The 17,554-nt window shown below is 40.8% G+C and overlaps 1 protein-coding gene across 3 annotated transcripts in view; it reads right to left on the bottom strand.

Annotated features, from left to right (window-relative positions):
• Positions 1 to 526: 526 nt before the first annotated feature.
• Positions 527 to 17,554, bottom strand: part of Rai14 (retinoic acid induced 14) — a 148,703-nt gene continuing 131,675 nt past the window's right edge. For 2 of the 3 annotated variants that reach the window (XM_021656353.2, XM_021656352.2), the window contains exons 9-18: positions 17,242 to 17,420; positions 16,959 to 16,987; positions 15,781 to 15,867; positions 14,668 to 14,754; positions 12,656 to 12,710; positions 10,312 to 10,430; positions 6,455 to 7,978; positions 5,229 to 5,378; positions 3,032 to 3,097; positions 527 to 2,320 (exon numbers count right to left, since the gene is read on the bottom strand). In XM_021656353.2, coding sequence (XP_021512028.1) covers positions 2,243 to 2,320; positions 3,032 to 3,097; positions 5,229 to 5,378; positions 6,455 to 7,978; positions 10,312 to 10,430; positions 12,656 to 12,710; positions 14,668 to 14,754; positions 15,781 to 15,867; positions 16,959 to 16,987; positions 17,242 to 17,420 — 2,374 coding nt within the window. In that variant the 3' untranslated portion in view covers positions 527 to 2,242. The remainder of the gene's footprint in view (positions 2,321 to 3,031; positions 3,098 to 5,228; positions 5,379 to 6,454; positions 7,979 to 10,311; positions 10,431 to 12,655; positions 12,711 to 14,667; positions 14,755 to 15,780; positions 15,868 to 16,958; positions 16,988 to 17,241; positions 17,421 to 17,554) is intronic. The other variant, XM_021656355.2, reaches the window with a different exon arrangement.

The following is a 17,554-nucleotide window of genomic DNA, read 5'->3' as shown; positions in this document are numbered from 1 at the left end:
AATCAAGTGTCAATGTATAACATAAAGCATCAATAACAACCGATGTAGGTATGGAAGACTTAAGCTATGAATGAAAGAAAATGGTGTTACTATACGATCTTACGGTAAATAATGCTACTATTTAAGCAACAGATATTCTTTCCCATTGGATATTTTATGAATTTAACATAAACCTTGGTCCTACAAGAGATTTTGTTTGATTTTATTGTATTTGTTCATTTGTTTTCATAATGAATCTCTCATTATGTAACCCAGGATAACAATTATTGCATTCCTGATCTTCCTGCCCCCCTGAGCACTAGAATAGTCTCCCCTTAAAAAAAAACAAAAAACATTTTGGCCCGAAATGGAACAGCACTCAGGATGAATGCCAGAGCCTGGAGGCAGGAGGATGTATTCTTATGTGATAGGGTGGAGAGCACGCCACTGGCCAGGCGTGGAGCAGAACGCAAAAACTATCACATCAAAGGGTTACCAACAGTCATCTAAAAGCACAGGTCTGCTAACAAATACACGACAAGAGGGATGCAAAATGGACCAAGTTTATTTTCTGCAATAATTTCTGTAAATTACAAAGACAACAATGCTAAACTACAGCATATAACTTTTCAATATTTAACCAGAATACTTGTAATAAATATGCATCCTGACATAAGAAAAAGGCTACACTCTGTCAGGCATCCTACAAAATGTCTCAAGTTTTACACTCTGCAGCATTTCTGTGTAGGGGTATGAGGGGAGTTGGCTTTGTCATTAAGTTCTGTGGCAAACCCTTTCACATTTCTTTGGGGCGTTTTGAGAAATGCTTAGCTGTAATCAGACAAGCACCACTGCCAACCTAAAGCCACTTTTGTTTTGCTGGCATTGGTCTTTACCTAACACAGATGATCATACCTAGTTCAGCCAAGCGCTCTCAGAGCCTAGGCAGCCCTCTAGTCCATGGGCCCTGTCAGAGTGGGCCTCCGCTTTTATTAACACTCTGAACGGTCTATATTCCGTTTATCTCCCTCATGAAAGGAGCCATAAGAGAAGCTGCAAGCAAGTCAAACATTTTTCACCCTGAAAGTCAGGTCAACAGACTATTTCCCCCCAAGACTTTTTCTGTGCACCATGTTACCATGTCAGGGCTTTTACTTTCAACATGGAGAAACTGATTGGAACTAACAGTCGTTCCAGGAATTATTTATGGGTGCTAGAGTTTTGGTGCTTACAAATTCAACTGGAAAGAGGATCTACTGTAGTCAGAAGACTACAAAAAGTCCTAGGGGTAATGGGGGCAGCTCATACTTAGTTTGGAATATATAACCGCCCTCTGCTATAGCTAAAAACTTTTGAGGAAAAGGTTACATTTTTAAGATGTCTTAAGTATGGTTATCTAAAAATACTGTTAATATAATCTAATCTCACTTATTTAGGGGTTTAGCTATGAAAACATCTTTAAAAGCCAATAAAAATATCATAGAGGAAAAAAACACTTTTTAAAAAAATTGAGGTTAAGAACCATGAGGCATTTCTTTTGGCTGTAAACACATAGTTTACTGTCCTTTGTTGAAATACAAATATTTGGATTTCCTGAGCTTCATGGAGAACAGCAGGAGGCAAGTTTGCATAGAAAATTTTCAGTATGTTGTCTACTTAAAAGCTTTTAAGGACAGTTCACTCTTGGTTTAAAACTTTGCATTTTAGTTAATAGTACTCATGAAACCGTGAGACTGATAAGCAGGGCAATGAGATATAAGGCAGCTAGAGGGAAAAGATTAGAGTTTTTAAATCCACAGGATAAAGGGTCTCAAGTACTCACTTTTAGTGTCATTCTAATTTGTTTAGAAATGAAATCATGTTTGGGGAGCGGAAGACAAAATTGCTCTCCCGTGCTGAATGGCACAGCCCAAGGGCAGAGACCAAGGACCACTTCACTGCATGGAGGCCTCAGCAGAACACTCCTTGAAGCTTGGATGTTTGGAAGTTTGGATGCTCAGGTACCAAGGAAGGTAGACCAGACTTTTGGGCATGGCTGATCCCAGCTCTAGATTCTGAAGAGATGGCAGGGACCTTCACCTCTCCTGGTCTAAAGTACCTACAAAGTTCTGAGGAGGGCATTGTCTCTCGGGACTGGTTCCCAGAAACCGCTAGAAAAGAAGCTAAAAAAAAGTCACAGTGCACACCATGGGTGAGAACAATGGCAGTGGTTGGTGACACAAAGAGAGGCAACAAGGGGCAGTGTCCTGCCAAGGAATCCATTTTACTTCTTCTGAGACTGGTTTTTACACATGGTAAGGATTTGCTTCAGAACTTTCTGGACATCTTCATCCATTTGGCCCTAGGAAATTCACACAGAAGATATGCATTAGAACTTCATTTATGTCACGGCGCCTTCTCCCCTGGGGAATGAGATGGCCAAGCCACAGCATTTTGCTTATTCCCTTGATGTTCAGAAGAATGTCAGTGCTACCCTCTTCCCACTTCCATGAGGCAAGAAGGGTTCCCTTTGGTGGATAGCTGAGTCTACCAAAATAGAGGGTCTCAGCTGTGAATGTCACTCCAGCTAGCCAGAAGCAAAACACAACAGCAAAGCAGTGCTGATGGATCTGAGCATATTGGCATCACTATTAAATAAAGCCTGGGTCTTTATTTAAAGATGAGAAAGACAGATACATCTTTCACAAAGATATTCTCTCTCAATAAATAATGATTCTACCACCAGTAGGCAAGGCACAGGCTGTTGACATAAAATCTGAGACAAAGCAAAAGGCATTTGAGGTTTCTCCAAAAAAGGAGACTCTCCTTTAATTTTAGTTCATTCTGCTAGTCTATTGATAGCACTTTGGGCAACATTGGCTGCCTTATTATTGTTACTAATATTATTTGAGACAGGGATGCATGTAACACAGGCTGGTCACAAACTCACAATGTAGCAGAGAATGGTACTGAACCCCTGCCTTTACCTCCCAGTTTCTGGGATGACAGGTGCCTGCTACGATGCTTGGCTAGGCTGCCATATTGCTTTAGGATGTCACTGGTGTTTCCATACCTGAACAGCATACAGAAGATGCATTCTGTAAACCGATACGACCTCCTGGTGCTGTTTCTTACACTCCTAGAAAGAGACAACTTGACATTACTAACAAGCTTCGGGGTCTGCGGGTCTTTAAAGAAGAAAATGTTGAGTACAAAAAGCTGTCACAGGTGCTACGCATCAGCTTCTTTCTGTATGTTGGCACAGGAAACTACTAGATTTGCTGAATTCACTGGCTTGTGAATCCCTAAATACTTGTCACTATTTTAATTATTTTGGTATAGCAATGTTAGAAGAATAGTTATGGACAAAGTAGTTATGATAATCCCAATCTGAAACGCACATGTACACACACACACACACACACACACACACTTAGTGATACATCCATTGTAAGTGAATGTTGTAAGAAATAGATGAAAGGCAGAATGAAATTATTTAAGAGTTATTAAGTTTTGGGTAAACTTTATAATAGAAATTTTTAAAGTTTTTTTTAATTTGTAACTTTACAATTACTGAGTATTTGTTCACTTAGTTAAAAAGAAAATCTATTCATTAAAATGAATAGGCGATATTGTATATAGGTAATGCTGTGTAGTCCCCAAGGAGTTCAGGTATTTAGTTGTTCCAAGAACAGAAATGAGGAACAGCCTCAGTCCCAATGGCTCTTTCCTACTGGGGCTGGTACATTTATCACTCCTTGTTGGGTTGGAACTAAAGTTCCCTCGTGACTGCTCCTGTGGTCCTCACCCACGTCCCAACTCTCCTCATTCTAAAAGAATGAGTTCTGTCTCTATTATGAAAATTAAAACCATTAAATATGGGTTACTTAAAAAAATATCTACAAATGAGATGGGCGGTGGTGGTGCATGCCTTTAATCCCAGGTAGATGCAGATGGATCTCAGAGTGCAAGGCCAGGACTACAGAGAGAGACCCTGTCTCAGAAAAAAAGAAATAAAATTTACAAATGTTCATCAATACCTATTCTCTCATCATCACCAGCGTCTGAATCTGAGCTAGTTTTCCTATCCCACCTCTGAAGCTTTAATGTTCATGTTGCAAGGCTCTCTGTAGAGTCTTCCCATGCAGCTTAGGCTGGCCTGGTCCTCACTATGTATTCCAGGCTGGCTTCAGCTTCACAGTGATTCTCTTGCCTGAGCCTCCTGAGTGCTGAGATTAGAAGTGTGTGCCACCATAGCTGGCTCCATTCAATAGCTTCCTTTCCATTCCTACTTCTCTCATCATTTGGTTGTCTTTAATATCTGAGTGAAGGATCCACCTAACACCCAGCCTCTCAAATCTACATCAGCTTCATAACTTGCCTTTCCCATTTCATCCAGATTCCATACTATTACTCCTTTGAAAAAGCTGTTGCCGAGAGTAAAAGAGCCACATAAGTGATACATCTTTAAACTGCAAAAGGGATCTTGCAGATACCATTAAGGACTTAAAGACAAAGAAGGAGAGATTATTGTGGATAATCTGAGTAGGCTTCAGATGTCTTGCCAAGTGTCCTAAGGATTGGAAGAAAGTCAGAAGCACAGAGAGGAGGTAAGAGGGTGCAAACAGAAGATGAGGTGGTACACTCTGAAGGTAGGCGAGGCACTGCAAGCCCTAGGAGGCAGGAGGCATCTAGATGCTGGCAGCCAACGAGATGGATCCTCCCTTCAGCCTCATGAAGCAGCAGCCCTGGCCACGCTTTGACGGCAATCTAGTAAAACCGATTTTCAGAGTTCTATTCTCTAGAATGATTGTGTCTAAAAACAAATTTGTATTTTGTTGGAATAGCCATAGAATACAAAAATATGAGAGTACATGCCTTCCTGGGTAGTAAAATAGGAAGGAAAACCAAGAAGCAACTTTGAATACTATATATACAACAAATATTATGTATACAACTACCCTCTAACAACAAGATGCTCTCTCATCACTGCCACAGTGAGGAGTGAGCACCACAGAAGAAGGAGAGTGACAAAACAGTGATGAGGGAATATAAGGGTCCTTTCCTTCGCCTGATCTTCCCTTCCCAGCGAGAGGTACAGCTAACCTGTCTCATTGCAACTGGAAAGTCTACCGGCGTCTCCCTCGCTTGCTCTCACCAACAAGTCCTGACTCCTTGACTCACTCGGTGTTTTTGCCAGGCCGGTTAAGTTGATAGCAAACTTGCTCAGCCTCCACCCCACCACAGGCTGAGAAGAGAAGCACACTCACAGCCAGCTGGTTCTGGAGCTGCTTGACCTGCTGCTGCAGCCCCTCTAGCTGCTGGGCCTGCCTCTTGGATGAACTCGTGGAGTAGGAAAGCTGTGAGAGGCTGTTCAGGGCCTCCTTCAGTTTCAGGACTTCTTTTGACATCTCATTTATCTGGAAAAAAAATTTTTTTAAAAAATTCAATTACTAAGCTAGTAATGTGTCTGCAGAAGCAATATTCTGGGTATTTCCATACCTCCAACATCAGTCATTTCTTTGAGTCTCTAGTCCAATTCCTTTTTTATTTCTTAAAGGAAATCCATAAAATAAAGCATAACAAATTCAGACAAAGCAGTAAGGACCTTGGTGCCTGTGCCATTCAGAGAAAGCCTATTGTGTTTTTGAGTGTATGAGGGTAAGAAAAGCTACAACGCCAATGTTCCTCTCTAAAAGTGGTGCAGTAAAAATCTAAACTGGAACAAGGATCAAACACACTATTTGAAGACATCTGTTCTGTGACACGGAGAACTTTAGCTCTTTTTTAATCAAGAAGTGATTTTTTTGTTTGTTTTTATTGAGACAGGGTTACTCTGTGCAGCCTTTGCTGTCCTGGACTCGCTTTGTAGAATGGGCTGGCCTCAAACAGAATCCACCTACCTGTGCCTCCCAGAGCACTGGGATTACAGGCGTGTGCCACCACCGCCCGACCAGAAATGATCCTTGATCAGCTACAGAGTCACACAATATCTGTAGACTTAACTCCTAGACTGCATCTTAAAGCTCTAGGTGTGCCTCACTCCTTGTCAATATGGGCATCGTTTCTTGGTGAAATGGACAGTAAGTCTGAGGAGCTTCAACACCTCTGGACATCTTGCCTTAAAGTGAAAACAATTTCTTATGTTACCCTACCAGTCCCTGGGTAAAAATGAATGGGCTTCTAATGCCATTCAGAACATAAGGGAGTGGGAGAAATTCACTTCTTTTTGCTTCCTTCCATCCTTTGCACCATACCCAGAATCATCTTTAAAAGCCCTACAGGCTTGCCTCTCAAGTGCTAGGATTACAAGTGTCTATCAACATACTTGGCTCTTCAGGCTATGAGAGTGGTTTTGGTGACAAGGACAGACATGCACGGAATCTCTGAGTCAACAAATTTGCTACCAACAAATTCTATAAATCTTCAGTACAGCAAAAGCTGGGGCGCCTTGTTAGGACTTAGTGCTAGAAATCCAACCACAACTTTCTCCAACCTTTTCATCTTTATCCTCCTCCAGCTTTGAAGAGTTCTCGGAACATCTTTTCATCCCAGCAACTTCTTCCTGAGCTCTCTGGAGTTTTTGCAGAAGTTCAGTTATTTCCTGCTCTTTGGATTTCAAGAGAACCTGGATGTTTTCTTTCTCCCTTTTCACTTGTGAGACCTCACTTCGAGCCTGGGCGACCTCTGAATGGGCTTTCTCTTTCTCTTTTACCGAATCCTTTAATTTTGTTGCTAACACATTCACTTCACTTTCTAAGGATGCCTGGAGCTTTGCATAGGCATCCTTGGGGACCATTGCATCGGTCATGGCAGCTTTCTCTTCTAGGAACTGCATCTCCAGCTTTGTGACTTCTGCTTCCTTGCTTGCCAGGTGCTCTTTGAGGTTGCTTATTTTTTCTTCCATCTCTTTAGCTGTTGTACGAAGTGTGGTTATCACTTGCAAATGTTCTGTGATGGACACAGAGTTCTCTTTGTGGGCGTCCACCAGTTGTTTGAGCTGAGTCAACTCGTTCAACACTTTGGAATACTGAGACCTCATCTCGGACAGGGCTTCTTCCGCGTTGGCCCTAGAAAGGTTTGCCACGTGCATCAGCCTCTCATGTTCAGCTTTGTGAATGTATTCAGCTGCATCTTCCAGAGATTTCCTCTTCCTATAATCCTCCAGCTCTGCCTGGGCTTCTTTGTACAGCTGTGACAGCTCATTCACCTGTTTATTGAGTTCATCTATCATCCTATTCATGGCCTCTTTCATGTCCCCAGCATCATCAGGGGCTTCCTGTAAGGCCTGGCTTTTCAGTGTATCTTTTAGTTTCATTATTTCTTCTTGGGCTTGCTGGTATTTCTCAAACAAAAATGCTTTCTCCTTATTCATATTTTCAATGATGGAGCAGTAGGATCTTTTCATCTCCTCACATTCTTCTGCAGGTGGTTTCGTCACTGTTTCCTTCTCCACAAGCTTTGCTTCTAACTCCCTCACTCTCTCTTTATTCCTTTCACTTTCTTCCAAGGCATTCTGCAGGTCTTGCTTCAGTGCGTCAATTTCTTCATCAGTGATCCTCGCCTCTTGGGGATGCAAACAGCCATCTGCACTCTCAAGGGAGAGGAGACCCAATTTCATCTGCTTCTGTGCACTGAGGACTTCTTTCATGGCCTCCTCATACTTGCTCTGAGTTTCTTTGAGTTTCTGACTGAGGTCAGAGCCATTCTCTGAAATCTCTGTGTTGTTCAAGCATATTCGGTCTGTCCTTTGTGACTGGAGTTCAGCCTGGAGCTGTTTCTTCTCTGCTTCGGAACTCTCTAATCTCTTCTGTAAATCATGCAAGGTATCTTGCAGCTGCTGGATTCTGACATCGCAGTCAGCAGTGGATTTCCCCACTGGGTCCTCAACAGATGGAGATGATTTGTCATCTGAGGAAGGGGCTTCACTAGATTTGCCCAGGGATGTGGCCAGGTCAGTCTGGGTAGAATGGAAAGAGTCAAAGCTTAGGTCAGCTTCAGCCTCCTTGGGCAATTTGGCCTGGGGAAAAAAAACAAGGAATGTAAGTAACACTAAGGAGTGGCTAGGTGTGCAAATACCTGGAATGCAAGGGACAACCTGAAGCTTAGGTATGGAAGGGCAGTGCCATAATTTTGCATGTGTTCTACCGATCATGAAAGCACATGGTCTGTGACACAAGAGCCAGACTTACAGTGTGAGCTTATTTGGTGTTCTTCTAGGACAGGTCATTTCTTTATTTTTAAAAGATTGGAATTGTTTCATCTGTGAAACCTTCTATTTTTTCTTTGTTTCTCATATCATTTCAATTGTCCAAAAAAAAAAAAAAAAAAAACGTTTTTTTTTTCTTCAGGTTCGTAAGACTAAATCAGTGGCTAGTATTATGAACATTACACATTGTTGTAAAGGTCTAAGCAAGGAGCTGGGTAGGAGGATTGGGATGAGGAGGGGGAAGGAGGGATAGGTAACCAAAACTAAGGATAAATGGAAAAACCATGTGGACACTTACTGTTTATTTTATTAATATATTAAAAATTATAATCTAAAAAGGCAGACTTTGAAGAGAGGTGCTCTCCATGAATGAACAATGTTCCTGCTGGAAGCCATGGGTTACTAACTGACAATCCCAGAGCCGGCTGTACGGAACACCTCCCTCTGAAGTGCTGACTACAGAAGCCCTAAGGCCCCTGAAACAATACAGCTTATTTACATTGCTCTTGGTTGCCCACCAGAATACACTTTGGTTACAAGATAAGGAGAAACCAAGTTGTAGCTGAGCTGGAAACGTCCTCCCTGCTAGCTGACTTTCACGTCCAGAAGGTGCTGTGTAGGCTGATGGGAAAGAAAAATCAACAATCTTACCATTGGTGAACTCTGTGAGCTACAATAATGACCTGCCAGGCAAGATAATGTGCCTGACACAACAGCAGTATGATGTTTCTAATTGGGTCTGAGGCCGCCCTACAGTAGGGAACTCAGACCTGGTCTGTACAAACATGGTCAAGAGCCTGTGACTCAGAAGATCATAGACCCCAGGGAGGGAGGGAACCTATTACTATTGTTTAGTTTTACTAAATGGCCACTGTCTCAGTACTGAGGTCTTTATACATAGATTATTCACAGATTAGTGCTCTGCCTAGTCTTCATCAGAGAAGATTCTAATCATAGGTGCATGACATTTAATGTAGAAGCCCATAGCTGGACAAAGTGCGAGGAATAGGTGATGGTAGGCTGACTGCTCACTCCCAAGTGGGGCAGCTTCATCATCAGCTTCCAAGCTTGGGGAGCATCATGGAAGAGGCAGAGCAAAGGCTTGAGCCGGATGGGGAGAAGTGCAGCAAAGAGACATCTTCTGCACATTCAACAGCCATTGTACTTCAGAACTCACCGCAGCTCTGCTTATCTGAACAGGACCTGCACAAGGCTGGGCCTGTAGGCAATTCCTTAAGGGCTAAGGGCCCATGAGGCCCCACCCCTTCCTGAGGGACCACTGGCTGTTAAGGATTGTTGGGGGGGGAGGGCATTTCCTTCTTCAGTGGTGTAGCCACTGATTAGTTGCTCTTGTTCCAGTGAATAACTTGGGCAGAAAACTTTAAAATCTGAAGGTCACACACAGAATATACCAAAGTGGGAGAGGGTTTGTTAGGAAGAAGGACTTCAGTAGGAGAAGGAGAGGGATGAGAGGAGAATGGGAGGGAGAAAGTGACCAATTATCAAACAATAAAAAAGCAAAACTTAATGTATATAAAAATAGAAATATAAAATTTCATAGATGAAAACTGCCATATATCATTCTCGGTCTCTCTCACTCTCTCTCTCTCACACACACACATACATATACTAGTTTTATTTACATAAATGAATTTTTTAAAAGATTTATTTTTTTGTGCGTTGATGTTTTGCCTGTATGTATGTCTGTGTGAGGGTGCCAGAGCCTTTGGAACTGGAGTTACAGACAGTTGTGAGCTACCATGTGGGTGCTGGGAATTGAACCTGATCCTCTGGAAGAGCAACCCATGCTCTTAACTGCTGAGCCACCTCTTTAGCCCTATATAAACGAATTTTATCTTTATTCTATATTTAAAATTCATTATTTGTCGCTATACTTATCAAACTATACACAATTATACATAATTTAGCAATTTCCAGAAATAGAATTAATCAATACTGATAAGCAAATAATGTGAAGCCATTAAAACGTTTTAAAGCTAACTAGATTTAAAAAGAAACTTACTATTTAAAGAAACTTGGCTATTTAAAGCAAAATATACCTAACTATCCTTGAACAACTACCCTTGAACAGACAAATGCTTTAACCCCACAGAGTTGTCTGTGTCGGTCGTCTGTTTACCAACCTGCAATTTATCTTGTAACTCCTTATTGTGTAAGGTGAGGGAAGCGACTTTTGCTTGCAAGAGGACAAGAAGATCTTGTTGGTCAGCTTCAGAACTTACATCCAATAAGCTGTCAGCTCCTTGGGAAAAGAGAAGGGAAGGGTAAAGCAACACTGGAAAAATTCAGGTGTTATTCCTCTAACCTCCACCCAGCCAGGTGGAGCAACGGCAGCTTTCTGCTGGTGCCCGTGTTTTCCTGTGTGGAATTGCAAGCCCAGCGCGACACAGACACAGCTGTGCGGGAGGCCGTGCATGTATGTGTCCCATGCACTTCAGTTCTGACTCTTCACTTCTCTCTGTGCCTCCTACATCGCAGCTATGAGTCTTTCAGAGGAGTCTCTGTATCTGGCCTATTTCTTACCCTGATTACTTTGGGAGTTAGCACCTTGCTCGGGCACTCTGCAGATGACTTCCCAAGTCTGTGTTCCTCCCTCGCCTGCACAAGAGCACCAGCACAGCTTTCCTAATGCATCCTGGGGGCGGTGTATGTGTGTGTGTGTCTTTTCTTTGGTTCTTTGGTTCTCCTTCCACAAACTTTCCCTAGGTGGAGCAGAACATCTATGTCCGCCTCAGATCTGCTCTTTCAGGTTCATGACTTACCAAACCTTTCCTCCATTTCCATTTTCCCTCACATTCCCCGTTCCTGCTGTGTTCTGTCGATACTCTCCACACACATCTCAGTCTTTCCCTGTTCACCTATAAGAGTCCATGCGTGGACCCTTCAGGACACGGTCGAGGTCTCCTAAAAGCATTCACTGACTAACCTAGCATGAAATGATCTCTTCCAGTCCTACTAAATTTACCGTGGTTGGTGGATCACATGTTTTCAATGTACCAATTTTCATAGCAAGACAACAGTTAAAGGAACACTGAGCCGAGCGCTCCCCAACACAAGGGCCTTGCCTCAGAACATCACAGCGCACTGCCCTCGGAGTCCAGAAAGGCTCCCCTGACAATGTCTACCTGATGACGCTGTGCTGGGTGGTCCAGCTGTGCTTCTTCCCCGGGCAGCATCCTGGGGCACAGGTGACAGAACGTGCAAAGCGCACAGCAGGTGATGCCCTTTGTGATTCTCGTTTTCTCCACAGCCATCTAATGCGGAGCTGAAAATCCTGGTTTGCATGCATGCAAGAATGATGGTTCTTCACAGAAAACCTCGGGTCTGATAATAAGGCCCTATTCTGATGCCTGATGACTACCTGACAGTTTCTGAGTCCCTCCCCACCCCCAGACATGAAGCTCGGAGGGTACTCATTTTCTTGGGAGATGAATTAACAGAATGAGGGCATGAGAACAATTCTAAGCAACTGAAGTTTAAATGACTTCTGTGATATAATGGATTCTTTTAATGTCTCCAGATGTAACATTTATTCAGTTACATTAATTGATCTCTACCAGGAATTGGAAATTTTAATTTCTGAAGTCCACAGATCCACATATATATGAAATGTACAATACTCTAAGAAATTAAATGTTGGAAAAAGGGGACCTTTGAAATAATATAGAATCATTTAAATATAATTTTAAAGATATACTCCTCCGAGACACAGTAAGTCTAGACATCTCCATCTCTTATAAAGGGGACTCTTTTTCATTTTCTTTTTTGAGAGAGGGCTTTACTACATAGCACAGGCTAGCCTCAGAATTGTGATCCTAGGAGAGACTTTTAAAAGACACCATTCCGTGTCTCGGTGAAGCTGCTGTAACTGTATTTGATTTACTGGCACTCTCTTCATCTGGGTGTACTTAGGGCCCAGGGCATTGTGGGTAGCTTGTGGTAGCAGCACAGGTGCTTGTGATGCTGTAAGGGCTTAGGTTGTAAAACTACGGACTGCATCTCGAAACTGTAAATGTATGAGATGAAGACATAGGCTACCGTAATCTGAAAGCTTATTTGTAACACACTGAATATTAAGAATGAGAGGAGTTCCAATAACTGCCATACTTTTGCTGGGAGGTACAATAAATGGTATTTGAACATGTCTACGGGAATAAGGTGACAGGAAATTATGTCAGAGCTGCTAATGCTCTTTACTGCCTGCATTCATAAATGGAGAAAGTATTGTCAGTGACAAATGAAAACAGATATTTTTTTTAAATAACCAAACTTAATCCTTTAACATATAAATTGAGGCCCTTGGCAGTATAGAGGGCAGAGCCCATGCATTGCTGGCAATCCTGTGATAGGCACAGGCTGGTTTTCACCACCTTACATACAGTGCTTAACTGGCCTCTGCTCTCTTTGTGCAAACATGTAAAAACTAACTGTAGTCGAAGGAAGGAAAACCAATTTTCCTGTTTTTACCTGTAGTGCTGTCGCTCAGTCTGTCCTTGTTTTCCTGTATGGAGCTGATCTCAGCCTGTATGTAAAAACACAGAAGTTACTTTTAATGAATTCTCCTAAACGTGGTGTCCATCACACTTCAGAAGCAAACTAACTTCCCTCCTTGAGTCTAAAAGAGCTGGTGCTAGGCTACTAGTAAAACGGTAGAAACTCTCACAGAGAAGCACGGTTAAAATATACGCACATTAAGGAGTCAATTGCTTATAAACGTATAATTTTAAAAATATTACATATTGCCGAGGATACGCTCTCAGATATTTTTCAGAAACTTTAGTTATGTAATAGCTCATTTCTGGACTATGTACAAAAGTCTGAGATAGGAAAAATTACTTTTATAATAATGTTAACCAGAAATGGTATTTATCTGAGTCTTGCACTCACTAAAATATATTAAACAGAATGATTTTTTTTAACATATACAACTTGTTAAATTTTCTGCTATTAATTTTTTTAAAAAGATGTGATAATACATAGCTCTCAGGGAGGAAAAATAAGAGAATACAAATTTTCATGGCCTTGGACTGATAGTTTAGTCCCTTAACATTGTTTGTCCTTTGTCAATATAAGGCAATATTCCTTAGACCTTTAAACACTCTTATTTTAGATACACAGCAACTTGTCAGAAATCAGTGTTTCATCTAGATGAGCTACAACGATAGGAATACACAAAGTTGGTCAGTGTTAACCAAGTGGCTTATTTTTGACAGGTTTATCTTTTTTCAGATAGCTTTCCTGTCCTTTTCCTTCAGCTTTGAGGTGCACACTGTAAACCGCTTTCCTTGATAACTGACAAGATCATGAGACTGTAACAAATGTACAGACAGAGGCGCTATGACAATCACAGATCTCCATCAGTCCCCCTCAAAGTTTCCCTGTCACAGCCAATCACAGCCTGCTTCCTTCCCGGGCAGCCAGAACTCCCCTTTTTTTCATTTTCTTAAGTTGCTATAATGGAATGTCATATAGTAAGGGTATCTTTGTAGCCGTTTCTTTTTCCATTCATAATAATGATTTTCCATTTCTGGTACTGTTTACACAGCGTGCAGCTCATTTTTCTCTGCAATTTATCATTGAGTGATATTCTCTCATACAGACATATCTTGTTACCTGTATCCTTAGAATTAGTGATGACATTTATACTCTGTCCAGGTTAGGGGTAGTGTAAATAAAGCAGTGACATTTAAGTGTCCAACTTTGTAGAGACATATTTTTCTTTTGTTGGGTAAACAGATAGGGTTTTATCATATTGTAGGCACACATTTAACTTGTAAAAAAACTGTTAGACATACAAAATACTAACCCCACCCGCAGAATATGACAGGTCTACTACTTTATCACATCTTCAATAATGCCTGGTCTTTTTTAAACTTCAGCCATTCCAAATACTTGTCTGTTTTATTTCGTTTTGTTTTTGACACAGAATTTCTCTGTGTAGCTCTGGCTGTCTTAGAACTCGGTCACTAGTCCAGGCTGGCCTTGAACCCACAGAATCCACCTGTCCCCTACCTCCTGAGTTCTGGGATTAAAGATTTGAGCTACCACCCTGGCTTAATAGTTGTCATTTAAAAGAAAAAAAAAATCTTGTTTTGTTTTTCATTGTTAGGAATCAGAGTCTTTCATACTCTAGAAAGTTACAATTCATGGTACCATTGGCTGGAATGTGTTCGTCCTTGAGCCACAACCATATTAGAAGACATCAGGACACTAACAACAGGGCCATGACTTCCTCATGTTGCCCTGTTTAGGTGCTCACCTCAAGAGTCCATTAATACAGCCTGGTTAAAGTAAAGGAAGTGACAAAGTGAGGGAATGGGTTTCAGAGTTTATCTTTAGTAAGTCTAAGTCAGAGGATGTAAATGGGTGACCAACCATGTAAATGGGATGCATTTTAAGAATTATAAATTTTACTTCATCCAAAGTACAACTTCCTAATGGTTCTGACTGTAAGAAACTTGAAGATGGAAAGGGGATACCTTAAAGGGCGCTTCAGCAAAAAATACTGATTCCTTTCCCGAAAGTGGAGTAGATGTTATGGATCGTGGGGAAGACACATCACTCAACTGAAAAAGAAAAAGAAAACTACTAATAAAGGATGGGTCTTCCAAGTCTTGTCTTCTTTGGTGCTGAACAATCCATGGTTTAGTCCCTGTGGGTAAACCTAACAGTAGGTATGTATGCTTTCATTTAATTCAGGGTGGAATTCTCAAGGCATCTCAGTTGCTTCAACTATTTCTGAAAGCTGTGATCGATAAATAAGTAATGCTGCTATCTTAACTGGCACCAGCTTTTAAAATCTATGAAGTTCTACTGTGGATTGAGAATACTATTAATGAATATGGTAGCATATTTACAAATACTTACCAGATGTGACAGTCCTCTCCACTATTTAAACATGGATTATCTCCTTGATAGCCTATGCTTGTGTAGCAATAAAACCTAACCTGTTGTTATTTGACATTATATATTTGTTTTGGTCTTGTTCCCCTGAAGTTGTGACTATGAACTCAGCAACAAAAACTTTTACTATTAGCCACCCATAAATGGAGAAAGGAGGGCAAATACACTGTACCAACATTTTAAGAAATTAAAATTCACTGTCTTCTATCTCTTCACTAGCCAGTCCTCCCCTCTGTGTTCTGCTTGAGCTGTTAATATGAGGAACTAACAACATCTGAGATTATCTTGGACAAAGAGCTGTCATAAGATTTAGAGGAATTTTCTTGAGGCTTAAAAAAAAATACACTGTTAAATTCTAATTGTGAGATAGATAAACCCACAATATTCCAGCTTAATAATTGACGCTGTCCTTTACTCACACTGTCATTTACTCTGTGTGTGTGTGTGTGTGTGTGTGTGTGTGTGTGTGTGTGTGATATGCTCTTCTGGAGATCCAACACAGGGCCTCACACACACTAGGCAGGTGCTCTATCATTACGTTACATACCTAGCCCCATAGCTTGAAATTTAAATGCACTAATGAAGATTTAGAATGTGCGCTTAGGGCTCAGTGTCACTACATCCCCTTGACCTAGATACAGAATGATGGCTTCTGGTTTTATTGAAGGTTCGTTAGCTTTTGCTTTTACCTGGGTAGGACTGATAGGAGGTGGTGGAGCTTTGCGTTTTTTTGGAGTTCCACTTCTTTCTGAGCTTATTTTAGAGACTTGATCATGCTGAAAGTTATCACAGTCCAAAGAATGGAGGTGGGTTAGTTATGTTAGTAAAGTCTGAGCAAGGAGCTGCAGCAAACACATGAGAACAACCTGATAGTTATGCATTCCTAACTTCATCAAGTTCTGGAATATACTGCCCACAGAACAATAAGTAACGTGCATGTTCTAAGCGTTCTTCCAGCAACACATGCTTTCATGGCAAGAAGATTAAGAAAAAAAAAAAAAAACAGACAAAACTGGATTAAGGAGGTGTGCAGAAATGGAAAAGATGAAGGCATGCCTATCATAATTTACAGCACAGAATGCATTCCCAGTCAGCTTTCCCTCTTAACGCAGAGAGCTCTACACCTCTGCCCGGCTCCCACTCACCCCCACCCTCACCACTTTTAAAACTGAGGGAAAAGGAGAGCCTCATAGGTAAAGTTTCCTGATAAGCAACAGTTAGCGCATAAATAAATCTGCTATTAAGTTCCTGCTTTCTACGTCTTAAAAACCTTGCTGTATAAATATACAACCAGCCAGATATACCCAGAGAGCCAACATGCTTTTAGGAAAAACTCCAATAAGGAGTCATCTCCATCACTACTCTGCATAACAGCAATGATAGTTTTAAAAACTACAATTACAATTAAAAGGCCAAATTTCTCATTTTTCACAAATACCTTAACAATTTCATGGCTATGGATATGTGTACATATACATATCTCCACAATACATACATACACACACACACACATATGTATATATATAAAATTACCCACAGGATATATTTAATATAGTTTCATTTAGTTTTAAGATTTAACCACATTGAACATTTTCATACCAGCCTATATCACTGTACTTTATTAAATAGATATAATAAATAAATGGCAGTGAGTATGAAGTACATAATTTTGAAACAATAGAATAAAATTGTTAAGAAAATATTTGCCCCGGTGTAACAACAAATCATTTACTTAAAATTATGCCAGTCCTGCCTTAAGTATTTACAGCCAGTTTTTATCACTGTCCTAATGAACCACAATGTTTATTTTCAACATCTTCATATTAACAGAAGAAAAAAAAAAGCACCTCGTCCCCAAGATAAATACCTGCTTTGGTTTTGTTGGGGCCTTTAAATCTGAAGAGAAAAAGTGAAAGAAAGAAAAAGGCTGTTAAGAACCATAATGACTCATATAATTTTGCAAATTTTGGGTGGATGGACACATGGATACACATATACACACACCATACACAACATTTAACACTTCATTTTTCATCAAGCATATGTTTAGAAGAATAATAAAAGTTATCATATTGCACAAATACCTTTATCCTTTTGAGGAAAATGAGTGGATAAATTTAAAACAACATTGGCTATTTTCTTTCACATACCAGCATCCTGAGAGATTTTTGATAAGAGAAGGCTTTGAATTCCTGCATTTTCTGAGAGTTTGGAATAATATAAGGCATTGTGTCCAAGAGAATCTACAAGGTTCAGGTCTGCACCCTTTTTAACTAAGGCTTCCACAACATTCGAGCTGCCCGTTTCACAAGCCAGCATGAGAGCAGTTCTAGAGAAGAAAAAACAAACAAACACATAATTTAGTAATGACCAAGGTGGGAATCCTTTCCTGGGACTCATTTGTCTTTCAAACAAGGAAAGGAGGCTTAAATGCAGTTAACCCCCTGAGGAATTAAGTGGAAT

The sequence above is a fragment of the Meriones unguiculatus genome, chromosome 3 (assembly GCF_030254825.1).
Source record: "Meriones unguiculatus strain TT.TT164.6M chromosome 3, Bangor_MerUng_6.1, whole genome shotgun sequence".
Taxonomy (NCBI): domain Eukaryota; kingdom Metazoa; phylum Chordata; class Mammalia; order Rodentia; family Muridae; genus Meriones; species Meriones unguiculatus.
Note: the sequence above shows the minus strand (reverse complement) of the source record. Positions and strands in the feature narration are given on the sequence as shown.